This window comes from Eleutherodactylus coqui, chromosome 8 (assembly GCF_035609145.1).
Source record: "Eleutherodactylus coqui strain aEleCoq1 chromosome 8, aEleCoq1.hap1, whole genome shotgun sequence".
Classification (NCBI taxonomy): domain Eukaryota; kingdom Metazoa; phylum Chordata; class Amphibia; order Anura; family Eleutherodactylidae; genus Eleutherodactylus; species Eleutherodactylus coqui.
This window is the reverse complement of record NC_089844.1, coordinates 185,607,533-185,622,462: the sequence shown is the minus strand read 5'-3', so window position 1 is coordinate 185,622,462 and position 14,930 is coordinate 185,607,533. Positions and strand designations below refer to the sequence as shown.

Sequence of the window (14,930 nt, the reverse complement as noted above, 5' to 3'; positions counted from 1 at the left end):
TCGGACCTAAGTCAGAGGCACATGATTTCCACACTCTACAAGTTGCTACTGGATCGGGAGATGGAGGAAGAGGCTCCGAACTACAGAGGGGCCTGGGAACGGGAACTAGGGGAGGACTTTACCGATGAGGATTGGAACAAAATCTGGGCCCTAACCCATAAGCTTTCCTCAGCAGGTAAGGTCCAAGATCTCAATTACAAAATAGTCTCTAGGTGGTACAGGACCCCCGACTACCTTCAAGGGATCCTCCCCCAGGTATCTCCCTTGTGCTGGAGATGCAGTGGGAGCAGAGGCACAATGACCCACATATGGTGGGAATGCCATCCAGTGGCCGACCTCTGGGAAAAGGTAACTAAACTTTATAACCATATCAACCACTCAGAGGTAACCATGTCTCCAAGAATGGCCCTGCTCTCACTGCTCCCAGGCAACATAAGAACTGCTAAATCAAGCATCCTAAAACACTTCATAATAGCAGTGAGAAGACTTATCCCAAGGTTCTGGCGATCCTCAACTATCCCAACCAGGGGCATGTGGGTCGAGGAACTCCATGCCCTCATGAGATTTGACGAATTGGGGGCTGACGACCCGAAATCCTGGGAAACATACTGTAGGACGTGGCAACCATGGGTCGCGTTTAGAGACTCAGACGACCTCAAAGGCTGGATAGTTCACGGATCAGTCGGCCAACCCCCTACTCGGGCTAGCGACTAGAGGTAGCTGCCCAGGAACGCCTCCTGACCCTGATCCCTCCCCCCCTACCCTTCACACACATCCTTATCTTCTGCCCCCTAATGGTTAGTGTCTTCCCTCCCCCCCAAACGTCTACGTGAGTGTCAGTGTTTAGTTGAGTTAAGCCTACCCGATGGGAAAAGGGGATCCCCCTCTACAATCCCAAACGAGTTCGAGATCAACACCCAGACTTGAATTCCACATAAAGCTAGAGGAGAGGAGAGGATGATGTTTGTTGAAGTAATTACAGCGTTACTCCCGTCAGCCGACGGAATTTCTCAGGGTGGACTCGCTCTATTTCCACAATACCCCTCTTTTTTCTCCCCTCTCGTCCCCACAGATCCTTCTAAAGTTTATCTCCATTCCATGCAAGGCTTAAGTTAAACAACTACATGCCAGACTTATATACAATAAAAACTTATTTGAACCAAAATATGAGGGGGGCTCCCTCAGGCGGCGCTCGGGACCAGGGCACGGTGCTACCCGGGGCTGGGCCCTACCGCCTCAAACCATGTCCAAACTGGTGCCAAAGTCCTACCGCCCATAGCACCCCCATCTAACCCTACTCCCTCTCCCCCCCCCTTTTTTTTTTTTTTTTTTTTTCTTTTCTTGAACCCCCCCTGTGTTTTCTATAGTTAGGTTTATGTTGTAGTATAAGATTATTCTCCTTAGTCAGTATAACCTGTCCAAGTAGGAAAAGAGACGCATAGTCGACGTTTTAGAAGTGTAAAGAATTTATTTACTTTTGTCAAGACAACGGAGTGCCATTTCAAACTGCTAGCAAATGACTGACAAATGTTTATATTGTTGAAACTATGCGAATAAAATACTTTTGAACGAAAATGCAGGCACTATAAAACATGTGCAATAGCTTTTTTTGCTCTCACTCATGGATACGAATTCGTGTTTTGTGAGCGGAGGAAAAACTGCAGCATCCTCTATTTTGCTGTGGGTTCCGTGCATATGGCCTCCATTGTAGTCAATGGAGGCCATCCAACTTGCGGCCCATACACAATTAACATTGCAAATCGGACGCTGGTACCCGCGTCGTCACTAAATGGCAGCGCAGGAAATACAAACGGGCAAAGAAAGAGAACTGGACTGCACATGACCGATGGCGAGCTGCCACGGTCATGTACAATACAAGAAATTCAGGTACGCAGGGTTGCTGGCCGGGGTCACAGCCAGAATCCGCTGTGCACCTTAAATAAAATTTTCCTGAATTCACCCCCCCCCCCCTTCAAAAAAAAAAAATGCTGAACAGACCCTGTTATAGTGAATGGGGTCCATTTGGTGCCAATTCTGGACCAACACTTTTCTTTCCATTGTTGAGCACCTAGGATGGAGCTAAATAATTGGGCATTATTGCCAGTGGCCCCCGGCCTAGACCACTGTGGTACCGGCTCGGAGCAGCTGCATCTGCCACAGTTGGAGGGAGTGAAATGACAGAATTCCATTTTTCACAGATTTTCGCCTTGCATTGAATCCCATTAGTTTTGGCGCTCCTGTAGTAATAACGACTTTATCTCACCATTCATAGGAGCGTCTAAAAGATGTCTGAACTTCTCCAAGAGTTGCTACGTGCTTCTGAGAAGGCCGCACGCATCGCTCGGGCCTGCCGGCAGGAAGAGGCTCTGTTCCAGCTCCTAATTGAAGAGAAAAAAGAAGACGAGAAGAATAAGAAGTTTCTTACAGACTTTAAGACCTTGGCCGACGTCTTGGTGCAGGAAGTGATTAAACATGATCTTGGAAAAAAGGTGAGGAGTAATGAGATGCCTCGTCTGCTTTGGATGTCAGCCATTGTATGTTAAATGGAACCTGTCAGCGGGGTTGTGCTGCCTGAACTGCCGGCAGCAGCAGGGACACGCGACAGGTCTGCACAGCGCCCCATGGAGGTGTTCGGAGAGGCTACAGTGTTTGACATTTGGCTGTCTGAGTCAGGAGTGGAGCTGTAGAGTCAGAGGTGGGTCTCTCCCACCGGTGATATGAGAAGTCAGTGGCTCTCCCTGCTTATGGATAGGGGGGCGGTTGTCCTTGTTTCTGCAAGCAGGGAGACCCCAGTGCAGCCCACCTCACTCTAGAGCTCCATTCAAACAGGAAGACTTCAAAGTGTGTGTTCTAAATGAGGGTGCGTCCACACGGGCAAGAAAATCATGCATGTTGTGCGCATTGCGTGACGCCCAAAACTCGCATGAGAATACAACCAGTTATTTGCGACGGCTGTATTTACATAGGCGACCTTTCTCTCCCTGGGAGACGGAAACATCGCAACCTGTTCTATTTCGGTGTGAGTCTTGCTCGAGAATAGAGCATATGCGTGTGTTTGGTCACACGGATGCGGTGCCCATGGGCTGTGAGTTTAAGGTAACTTTGGAAAGCGCACAAATGGTGGTCTGGTATTTAGTTTAGTTTACTCTGAGCTCTAAGTTATGGTAGTTGTACCACTCTAAAGAATCACAAGATGGTTCATCCCTGGGCCAGATCTCCAGTAGTAGATCAGTGCAGCTCATTCATCCTGGAACCCCACCGATAAATTGTTTTCTGGGCTTGTGCACTTGGCTGATATTTTTTTTTTCTCTTTTGCAGGAAGCAGATAGCTCCGTTCTTATTACAGTGGCCAGGTTTGGTATTGTTGGCCAAGTTTCGATTCATTTCAATGAGAACTGCCTGCATTACCAAGCCTGACCACTGCAGTAAGAATGGCTGTCTAATTTCTGTAGGAAAGTGGGTTACAGCTGTTGCAATGTGATATAGGCTTTTTCCTCTTTGACTTTGTGAAACAACAAGACGGACTATCATGGGTTTAGTGTGTGGGACTTATTCATGAGCTGTGTGTGGGAGGAGATATGGAGTGAACAGGCAGAGATGCAGCCCAGAAGATTATGGTAGATGTAATGGTGAAGCCCAGGAGGGCTGATCAGGAGGTAACTGATGCAAACAGAGCTCAGCGGATGCTGCAGAAGAGGCAGAGAATGTAATGGATGGATTTACTATAGCACTGAGATTTATTACTATTTTGGAATTTGACTTTGGTCTCGGAATATCACTTATAGGTTTTTTTTTCGTAGACTATGATATTGCTGGCCTGTCCATAGGACAGATTGTCAATGTAAGTTCAGTGGGGGTCCAGTTCACAGCATCAGAACCGATCCGCTTACCGACTGGAGCTTCATCCACGTTGGGGAGATATTATGATGCTAATCGGCACAGAACCTTGGACTAATGAATAAGAAACTACTGGGCATTCGCTTTAACAGGGTCGTCTCTTGCAGAGACCCCTCTTCACATACTGGGTCATATGTAAGTCTTCGAGGGACTCCCTACTATTGGCCAGAGCGGAGATCCGCTGACTGTCTCACCTTGGTGCATCTGACCCCCTCCTGATATACCAGATCCTCTCAAGGTCTGGCCACTACGGATGTAGTTCCACAGCATTTTACTACAATTCCATCATGAATCTGCAGCAAGTGTCTGTCCGGCAGGTCAACGGCCCCCCTCCGCCCTGCCGGCTTGTGAGTGAGAATGAATATAGCCCACCGTTACTGTAAACGCTGCAGCTTTTCCAGGCACAACTCTGCTGCAGAAAATCCACAAGGTCTTCACCCCACATAGACGTGGCCTTGGGGAGCAGGAGAACAAGGGGACACGGCATGATATATTGTATTGACTGTGTGTTTTAGTTTCCAGGTTTAGAGAAGAACGTGAGGGGAGAAGAATCCAACGAATTCACCAATGAGCTCGGTAAGTAATGCTACATTCCTACTTGGGCAGCCTATTATTTTTTTAGTGCTTTATACAAGAGATGAGCAATAGTTCACATCAGAGTTTTACTTTCTTTTTCTAATACCCCTTAGTGACCGCCAATACACCTGTTTATGGTGGTCCCTAAGGGGCCTCATTCAATACATATGCCTTCTTACAGCACATAAGAAGAAGATGAGTGCAGACGGGTCTCCTGTGCCAGTGGGAGCTGGAGCTTGGCCTTCTGGAAGCCGGACGTTAACTCTTTACATGCTGCAGTCAAGGTGACCTCTGCATGTAAAAGGCTGACTGAGGGGGCTTTTTGCCAACCATCGGACCACTGCAGTGTAATTGTGGGATGCTGATGGGTTGCTATGACACTTAGCTGACCCGGAAGACTGTTTCATGCCTCTGATCCAGCCAAAGACAGATCCTATAGGCCAAAGTCCTACACCGCAATAAGACACAATACCTGCTTTGATTAAACAGTGTTGGCCGTATGATCAGTGCTGGACCATCAGATCAGTGGGTAGTGTCTCAGACTACCAATGCATACTAATACAGTGAACATCAGGTAGCTGGAGAAGCTGGTGTGACCGTTTTTGTCTCCAGGCTGCTCAGAGGGTCATTTTAACACTTAGCTGGTCAGTGGCATTTAAATGTCCCAATTTAGGATTATGATGTCCCCCATGGTTGCCATGAATAATCCCCTATTAAGACATGCTTGTGACACAGCCTAATAAAATGCCTCACAGAATACCATAGTATTGCATTTGTTTGATAGTTTCTATAATATAATGCAAGTTCAAGTCTCTATGGGGACTAAAGGGGAAAAGTGTAATTTATTCTTTTAAAAAAAAGATCACATTTTAAAAGCCCTTTTCCTGGTTGTTGTATACAATTTTTTTTTTTAAATGGTATCTTGTGTTTTGTAAAAGTCCAGTTTATTCAAAAATCACTTTATTAATCCCAAACGGTGAACACAAACAGAAGGGAAACACACAGTGCCAGAATTGTTTATTTTTGGTCACTCCATTTCCAAGTAAGTAAAGGGCAGTCAAAGTCATCTTACCAAAAACTACAGGTCACCTCACAAAGAAAAGCCTCAACTCCATTTGAAGAAAAAATAGTTATGGGGTCAAAAGATGCAGACAGCAAACTTTTTTTTGTTTTGTTTTTTCCGTTTTACAAACTCCTTTTCTTATGCCTAATGTATAATCCATAGCTGCAGAAATACATGGTTAAAATGTGCTGCGCTGCATGCAAGCTTCAGCCGAGTGGTCTGCTAGGTGGGCCGGACCACCTCTCTCTCGACCGGCGATTGATTGAAAAGCCCACCCCTCTCTGCCTCTGCTAGGTGGATGTTGTAGGTTATATCATCTTCAGGACAGCTGAAATCTTGAGCATACGCCGTGAAGTGGACCGGCACATGTGCAGATCAGATGGCCCATTTTTGGGCAGACTTCTGCGCACTCCTCTACTATATCCTCATGGTGGATGCACAACTACCCTAACGGAGGCAAAGGGGCGATCTTTCGAATCAATCACCAGAAAAGACTGTCCGGCCCATTTGGCCGCAATCTACATGCAGAGCGGCACATTTTAAACATAGGTTTCTGCAGGAATAGGGGTGATACACAAGGCGTGAGAAAACCTGCAAGTCTGTGAAGCGGCTCTACAACGGCCTTCTGTAGGCGCTTGGATGTGCTGACCGGTTCCTTTAATCTATAGCACTTATTTTCAATATAGTAGTAAAATGTATATTTTATGTCACTTTTATTTACTGGTAGGAGAGAAAATTATCGTTAAGGTTTGCTCTTCGGAGGAGGAAACGGCCAGCCTACTGCAGAAGGTACTGGATGACAACCAGCTTGCAGCACAGACCTTAGCGAGGGCTGTTCACCAGGAAGTGACGCTGACGGACATGGCTTTAGATGCTGTCAAAGTGACTGTCCCTCTAGATAACATTGCTGTCTGGGTGGATCCTATTGGTGAGTTGAGCACCTAGCTGACATCTACACTTCTTACATTTCAGGCAATTACTGTATTTTCTCAAGGACCATAATACTACTTTTAGCAAGACAAAGTATTGCTAAAAATGTCCTGCATCTGATACTCCAGAGTCAGGGAGGGTGGGGTGCAACAATGCCAGAGCCCCCCTGACCACTTCCTTATTGTTTGGGCAGAGCATTCATAGAGCACTTTGCCCAGCACAGAAAGAACTGCCTCCATAACTTGTGCCAGACTGACATCTTACTCCATTGGCACTTTGTTTATGACTTAAACATATGTCCTGGGTGGGAAGCCGTTCCCGCAAAGGGACGTAAGCATACGTCTTATGGATGCTGCGGGTCAGAGGCTGAGCCTGCACCATCCACGGTTAGAGCAGACTGACTGACAAACAGCCTTGTTACATTGACCACCACTGTTAACCATTTGCAAAGTTGATCGGGGCATGTAAAAGGTTCAGAGGGATTGGTTGCCATGGCAACAGGATTGCTGTTAGTAGTAGTGATCATATATTGCAGTACAGAAGTATTGCAATGTACTATCATTGCTATCATACATCCACAGATTTAAGTCTCACACAGCGCAAAAAAAAATAGTTGCATCCTCAGGACCAAAATAGTCCATGTCACTAAGGGGTTAAAACACTACCTAAACTCCCTGTCATTAGCAGTCAGCAAAGAAGCATCCCCTGCAGTTACCTACCCTGATGGATGCCTTGTGCTGCCTTTCCCGGGCGAGCCCTCAGTGTACCAGCTGATTGTCCTCCCCAGACTTTCTCATCAGCAGGCCAACCTGGCGGGGCTGTCTGCACCATCCTGCCCCATAATTCTCCTTGAGCAGGAGCGAGCGGGCAACCCAAGGAGCTATTGTGTTAAATGGTTGCCCTGTGGGTAAGCCTCCTGCTCTCATGTAACCAGCATTGAATGACTGAATGCCAGTAGCAAACTATAGAGTAGCATACAGCCCCCTTCCCCCATACTTGGGCACTTAGGAGCTCTGCCTGGATTCAAGACTTTAACATTGAAAAGTTATGAAAACTCAAAATTATTTGAGTTATCATTTAGCAGACCTCCCCAGAAGATTCCTCCTAAGGTTCTTTTCTCTTTGCCACTAGTAAATGCATAATTCACCATTCTGACTTCTGTCTTGAAATGTCCTGTCCTTAATGGGGTTGTCAGTTATAAACTACTAAGCCTATCAGCAGGATAGGCCATCAATAATAGATTAGAGTTCTGCCACTTGGGAACCCTGCCAATCAGCTATTCGCTGGGTCAATATACTCTCATACAATTAGCTGATTTCTGCAGGAAGAACAGCTCTATTCCCACTACAGTGGCCAGGGTTGGTATTGCAGGCCAAGTTCCCAAACCCTTCAGCTAGGCTTACGATACTAAGGTTGGCCACTAGTGTAAATTAAGCTATCCTTCCTGCAGAAATTAGCCCCATGCACAAGTACACAAACCCAGTTAGCAGCCGATTTGGAGGGATACCTTGTAACACCTAATTGTGTTCGCTAATGTAATATCTGTCAAGTCAAGCACATTGTTGTTCTTTCTCCTGAGTGGCTCCAACTTTTTCTTTTGGAGATGAAAAGAATAAAAACTAGAACATTCAAATGTAAATGTGTGTGTAAGTCTGTCCCTGAGCCCACAGGATACATGGAAATGAGAGCAGATGTTGGCAAGTACAACAATGAAGTAAAGCTGATTTCTTCCTACATGACACACAGCAGCCAGAGTGACATGAAAAGAGAACGGTTCTGGTTTTTGATGCTCCTTACAGAGGTTCCATGTGGGCTCCGTCGGTGACACTAGATGACCTAGAATGGAAGATACGCCAGGACACGTCTGGTCAGAACTGAACTACCGACCTGGCATCTGCCATATCGCCAACGGCGCCCACATGGAACCTCTCTAAGGTGCATCAAAAACCTGCAGCGTTCTATCTTTTCATGTCATTCTGGTTGCTGTAGATCACATCATGTAGGGAGAAATCTGCTTTACTTCTGCTGTTTGAATCGCCCTGTGCTTCCTGACCCCTCTGTACATCACATGTCAGGGAGGGATTTGGGGATGCACTGTTCGATTAAACTGTTGAAACGTAATGTCATGTTGTGGTAAAGGGCTATTCCCATCTTGAGGATTCTATTTCAAATGTGGGGGTTTTTTTTACATCTTAAACGCGCTCACTCATAAGATGTTTGATTCTAAAACGCTCCGTTCTCCAGATATTGCAGATTTTGATTCCTCTAATTGTTTACTGCTCGTTGCCAGGGAAAAAGACCAGAGGTGGTCGGTGCTCACGGACTTCCTACATCTCAGTCTGGTGGCTGGGATCTCAGGAGCGCATGCACACTAGCTTTTGGCCTGGCTACCAGCTACCGCTATGCTCCATTTCCTTCTAGAGGAGAGCTGGTCTGTTTTTCCCTGGCAATAAGCAGTAATCAGTGGAATCAATATCTGCAGTATCTGGAGAACAGAGCACTCGAAAAGGAAACCTATGGGTGAGCGCATTGTGTTTGTGATTTAAAAAAACACATTGAAATAGGATTCCCAAGATGGGAATACCAGTTTAAGCCACCCCTACTCTCATAAATGTTAAAGGGGTATCACCCATGCTCTGCATATGTGAAACCTAATACATCGCTGGGTGTCATGTTGGCTCCAAGCAGACAGATGTCTTTCATATACACCGCCGCTCCATTCATTTCAACGAGCGCACCAGAGATTGCAGAGTTTGGGCATTCGGCGCTCATTCAAGTGGTGTTGCGCCTCCAATATCTGTTCTCTACAAGACCAACTGGACCACCATTTTCAGGATCTGTGGGGGTCCCAGCAGTTAGACCCCCACTGGTCTATCTGTGTTCACCTATCCAGTGGATGGGTAAAAACCTGAGAGAACCTTGTCTCCGGATACCCTTTAACAATATAACTATATATTTACTTTTTCTGATTTCAGACTCCACCTACCAATATATTAAAGGATCAGGAGATATTCAGCCGGAGGCGGGCATCTATCCGAAAGGTCTTCAGTGTGTAACTGTACTCATAGGAGTCTTTCTTATGGACTCAGGACATCCAATAATGGGCGTCGTTAATCAACCTTTTGCTATAAAGGATCCTGGAACACTCCAGTAAGTAAAATGTTGTTTTTTTTTGTTTTTCCTTCCTTGCAATTGTTTAATGCAGTGTAACCCTCCTTGTAACCAATCAGCATTAGATAAGGAGTCCTGTGCAAATGTGAATACGTACAAGTATAAATGTAATACAAATACATTAAATCCTGCAGCCAAACGGGAACCTTGTATTTAACGTTAGAATCCAAATCGCCTCCTCAGACCGGTCCGTGTACTTTTTGTAGACCATAAAATTAAAACTAGAAATCCTGATACACCAGTACCTACTGCCACTATGCATCTGAATGCAATCCCAGGCCGCATCAGATGTTCTTGTTTGAGATGCTAATGTCCCAGATGTGCACCGCTGTGCTCCATTTAGAGCCTCCCCACCATGTTTTTGCAGCACCATAAGGTAGTGTCAGGCGTGATTGATTAGTGATGTCTGCTGTGTGTATCTGCAGGAGTTTTGAAGAAACCTGCACCTTATTAATAGCAGCCAGACACAGAACTAGTCTAATATATTCATCACCAGGACAGGTAAACCCCTGCCAAGGAGGGGGAAAATCTCCCACCCATCAGGGCTCCACGCTTCTGCAAGAAGAACTCCTTCTCAAAACGCACAAAAAAAAAATTGCATTATTGACGAACATATTTGTTGAAACAGTTCCTCTGTGTAATTACTAGGAAAGATGCGCAGCTAATGCAATATTTACTGGTCATGCAGTGTACTCAAACATCACATGTCAGCCAGCTATAGGCACCACTCAACACTTAACTCTTTCCAATCCAATGTCAGGCCTGCCCTGACATTTCCCTCCACAGCGCCGATGTCAGGACAGGCCCAACACTGCAGTGCAGGAGTCCATCTGCACCCAGTCATCAGACTCATCGGGTGCAGATGCACTCTTGCACGGATCCTCATCCAGCACCTAAAAACCCTTTCTGCCTTCTCCTTTACACATTACATAGCGCTCTGTAATGCATAGAGATTCTGGCCGGCGATCATGTGACCGCTGGTGTCACCTGACCGCCAGCGGTCACATGAACACCAAGCTGGAAGCCTGCACCGTGGGGGGACCTGCTTACCTGTCCGGTGTCTTCAGCATTCTCTTCTGCCTCCCGGCTCGGCGATCATGTGATCGCTGGGTGCCACCTGACCCCAGCAGTCATGTGATCGCCGAGCTGGGAGGCCGAAGAGAGAATGCGAAAGACAACGGACAGGTAAGCAGGTCCCTCCACGGTGTAGTGAGCACCTGCACCCTCCTGAACTGTCAGTTCAGGAGGGTGCAGGGAAATGTGTTTTTTTTTTTTGTTTGTTTGTTTTTTTTCCTCATCCATTCTCCCCAGCTCCAATTTATTTGGAGCTGGGGAGAATGGATGAGAAAAAATGGATTGGAAAGGGTTAATACCTCCTCACTATATCAAAAGCCTCTTCGGGGTTGAGTGGTGCAGCTTATATAGCTAGCTGACATGGGATGTTTGCTCAGAGTATACAGCATGACCAGCTGATCATAAAGGTGTGCAGCTAGTACAATAAGCATAGTAATTACACAGAAGAACTAGCACAAGTATGGAGCCCTGATGGATGGATAGATCTATTATAATTAAAGATGAGCGAGCATACTCATCCTAGCTTGATGCTCGTTCGAGTATTGGGGTACTCGAGATGCTCGTTACTCGAGACGAGCACCATGCGATGTTCTAGTCACTTCCATTTTCTTCCCAGAAAATTTTGTGCCATTTTCTGGCCAATAGAAACACAGGGAAGGTATTACAACTTCCTCCTTTGAAGTTCCAGCCCTATCCCACCCCCCTGCAGTGAGTGGCTGGGGAAATCGGGTGACACCCGAGTATATAAACTGGGGCCGCCCGCGGCTCGCCACAGATGCACGCTGAGAGACCTTAGGGAAAGTGCCATCCTGCTGTAGCTGCTATAGGGAGTGTTAGGCTGTTATCTTCGTCTTCAAGAACCCCAACAGTCCTTCTTAGGGCCACATCTGACCGTGTGCAGTACTGTTGAGGCTGCTTTTAGCAGTTTTGCACATTTTTTTTTTTTTTTTTTTTGTATATCAGACGTGCAGACCATAGCGTCCTTCAGTCATTTTACTGAGTATAGGGGCAGTACCGGTGAGGCAGGGACAGTGGTACAGGGAAAGAGAGATACTGGCTATATAGGCAGTGGGCTTTTTCAAAAAAATTGGAAAAAAAAATTCTTTGGGCTGCCTGTGACCGTGTTCAGTTTACTGCGTGTCTGCTGGGGGTAGTAGTCGCTCATTAATACCCAGCTAGGTGTTACTGCAGCCTTGCGCATAATTTTTTCTGGCTGCACTGTGCTTTCAATAACCACAGTCATCCTCAACAGGGAAATCCATATACAGGCTATATAGGCAGTGGGCTTTTTCCCAAAAATTGGAAAAAAATACTATATTTGGCCTGCCTGTGACCGTCTTCAGTTTCCTGCGTGTCTGCTGGGGGTAGCAGTCGCTCATTATTACCCAGCTAAGTGTTACAGCAGGCTTGCACATAATTGTTTCCTGGCTCTGCTGTGTCCGTTACATGATCGCCGTCATCCCGCCAGAGGGAAAGAGTATACATGTATACGCTGCATACGGTGTCTGTCTGGTTTTTCACCTCATCATTTTAAAAAATTGAAGCAAAATGCTTAAGGCCTACCACTGGCCTTTGGCCACTTGACTGGTTCTTCGCTGTGAATTCCAGTAGCTCAGTCATACGCACCTAGGTCTCACTACAGGCTTGCGCATAATTGTTTCCTGGCTCTGCTGTGCGTTCCGTAAGCGAAGTCAGCCTTCAACCACAGGCCAATAGGCGGCACATTTAATTACAGCATTCTGTTTCTGCTCTACTCGTAATACACCATGCTGAGGGGTAGGGGTAGGCCTAGAGGACATGGATGAGGACGCGGAGGCCCAAGTCAGGGTGTGGGCACAGGCCGAGCTCCTGGTCCAGGTGTATCGCAGCTGACTGCTGCGGGATTAGGAGAGAGGCAAGTTTCTGGGGTCCCCAGAATCATCTCACAATTCATGGGTCCACGCGGTAGACCTTTATTAGAAACTGAGCAGTGTGAGCAGGTCCTGTCGTGGATGGCAGAGATTGCTGGATGCACTTTATCGACCACCCAGTCTTCTACGCCGTCCACAGCTGCAACTCTGAATCCTCTGGCTGCTGCTCCTCCTTCCTCCCAGCCTCCTCACTCCATTACAATGACACATTCTGAGGAGCAGGCAGACTCCCAGGAACTGTTCTCAGGCCCCTGCCCAGATTAGGCAGCAATGGTTCCTCTCCCACCGGAGGAGTATGTCGTGACCGATGCCCAACCTTTGGAAAGTTCCCGGGGTCCGGGGGATGAGGCTGGGGACTTCCGGCAACCGTCTCGAGAGCTTTCAGTGTGTGAGGAGGATGATGACTATGAGACACAGTTGTCTATCAGTGAGGTAGTAGTAAGGGCAGTAAGTCCGAGGGAGGAGCGCACAGAGGATTCGAAGGAAGAGCAGCTGGACGATGAGGTGACTGACCCCACCTGGTTTGCTAAGCTTACTGAGGACAGGTCTTCAGAGGGGGAGGCAAGTGCTGCAGCAGGGCAGGTTGGAAGAGGCAGTGCGGTGGCCAGGGGTAGAGGCAGGGCCAGACCGAATAATCCACCAACTGTTTCCCAAAGCGCACCCTCGCGCCATGCCACCCTGCAGAGGCCGAGGTGCTCTAAGGTCTGGCAGTTTTTCACTGAGAGTGCAGACGACCGACGAACTGTGGTGTGCAAGGTTTGTCGCGCCAAGATCAGCCGGGGAGCCACCACCACCAGCCTCACCACCAGCATGCGCAGGCATATGATGGCCAAGCACCCCACAAGGTGGGACGAAGGCCGTTCACCGCCTCCGGTTTGCACCACTGCCTCTCCCTGTGCCCCAACCTGCCACTGAGATCCAACCCCCCTCTCAGGACACAGGCACGACTGTCTCCCGGCCTGCACCCTCACCTCCGCTGTCCTCGGCCCCATCCAGCAATGTCTCTCAGCGCAGCGTCCAGCCATCGCTAGCGCAACTGTTTGAGCGCAAGTACGCCGCCACGCACCCGCACGCTCAAGCGTTAAACGTGCACATAGCCAAATTGATCAGCCTGGAGATGCTGCCGTATAGGCTTGTGGAAACGAAGGCTTTCAAAAACATGATGGCGTCGGCGGCCCCGCACTACTCGGTTCCCAGTCGCCACTACTTTTCCCGATGTGCTGTCCCAGCCCTGCGCAACCACGTCTCCCGCAACATTGTACGCGCCCTCACCAACGTGGTTACTGGCAAGGTCCACTTAACGGACACGTGGACAAGCACAGGCGGGCAGGGCCACTATATCTCCCTGACAGCACATTGGGTGAATTTAGTGGAGGCTGGGACCGCTCACATCCTACCCACCCCCAGAATTGCGGGCCCCAGCTCGGTGCTGATATCTGTGGCGGTGTATGCTTCCTCCACTAAACCACCCTCCTCCTACGCAACCTCTGTCTCGCAATTAAGATGTGTCAGCAGCAGCAGCACGTCGCCAGCAGTCGGTGTCGCGCGGCACGGCAGCACAGCGGTGGGCAAGCGTCAGCAGGCCGTGCTGAAACGGCTCAGCTTAGGAGAGAAGAGGCACACGGCCCACGAACTGCTGCAGGGTCTGACAGAGCAGACCGACCGCTGGCTTTCGCCGCTGAGCCTCCAACCGGTCATGGTCGTGTGTGACAACGGCCGTAACCTGGTGGCGGCTCGGCAGCCTCACGCACGTGCCATGTCTGGCCCACGTCTTTAATTTGGTGGTTCAGCGGTTTCTGAAAAGCTACCCACACTTGTCAGACCTGCTCGGAAAGGTGTGCCGAGTCAGCGCACATTTCTGCAAGTCCAACACGGATGCTGCCACCCTGCGGACCCTGCAACATCGGTTTAATCTGCCAGTGCACTGACTGCTGTGCGACGTGCCCACACGGTGGAACTCTACGTCCACATGTTGGCCAGGCTCTATGAGCAGCGTAGAGCTATAGTGGAATACCAACTCCAACATGGGCGGTTTAGTGGGAGACAGCCTCCTCAATTCTTTACAGAAGAGTGGGCCTGGTTGGCAGCCATCTGCCAGGTCCTTGGAAACTTTGAGGAGTCTACCCAGATGGTGAGCGGTGATGCAATCATTAGCGTCACCATTCCTCTGCTATGCCTCTTGAGAAGTTCCCTGCAAAGCATAAAGGCAGACACTTTGCGCTCAGAAACGGAGGCGGGGGAAGACAGTATGTCGCCGGATAGTCAGAGCATCCTCATGTCTATATCTCAGCGTGTTGAGGAGGGGGAGG

The 14,930-nt window shown here is 48.3% G+C and overlaps 1 protein-coding gene across 2 annotated transcripts in view; it reads left to right on the top strand.

Moving 5' to 3' along the window:
• The window catches only part of INPP1 (inositol polyphosphate-1-phosphatase), a 28,849-nt gene that overhangs the window by 9,511 nt on the left and 4,408 nt on the right, over positions 1–14,930 (top strand). For both annotated transcript variants that reach the window (XM_066577092.1, XM_066577093.1), the window contains exons 2-5: positions 2,273–2,489; positions 4,413–4,473; positions 6,264–6,464; positions 9,442–9,616. In XM_066577092.1, the coding sequence (XP_066433189.1) occupies positions 2,286–2,489; positions 4,413–4,473; positions 6,264–6,464; positions 9,442–9,616 (641 nt within the window). In that variant the 5' untranslated portion in view covers positions 2,273–2,285. The remainder of the gene's footprint in view (positions 1–2,272; positions 2,490–4,412; positions 4,474–6,263; positions 6,465–9,441; positions 9,617–14,930) is intronic.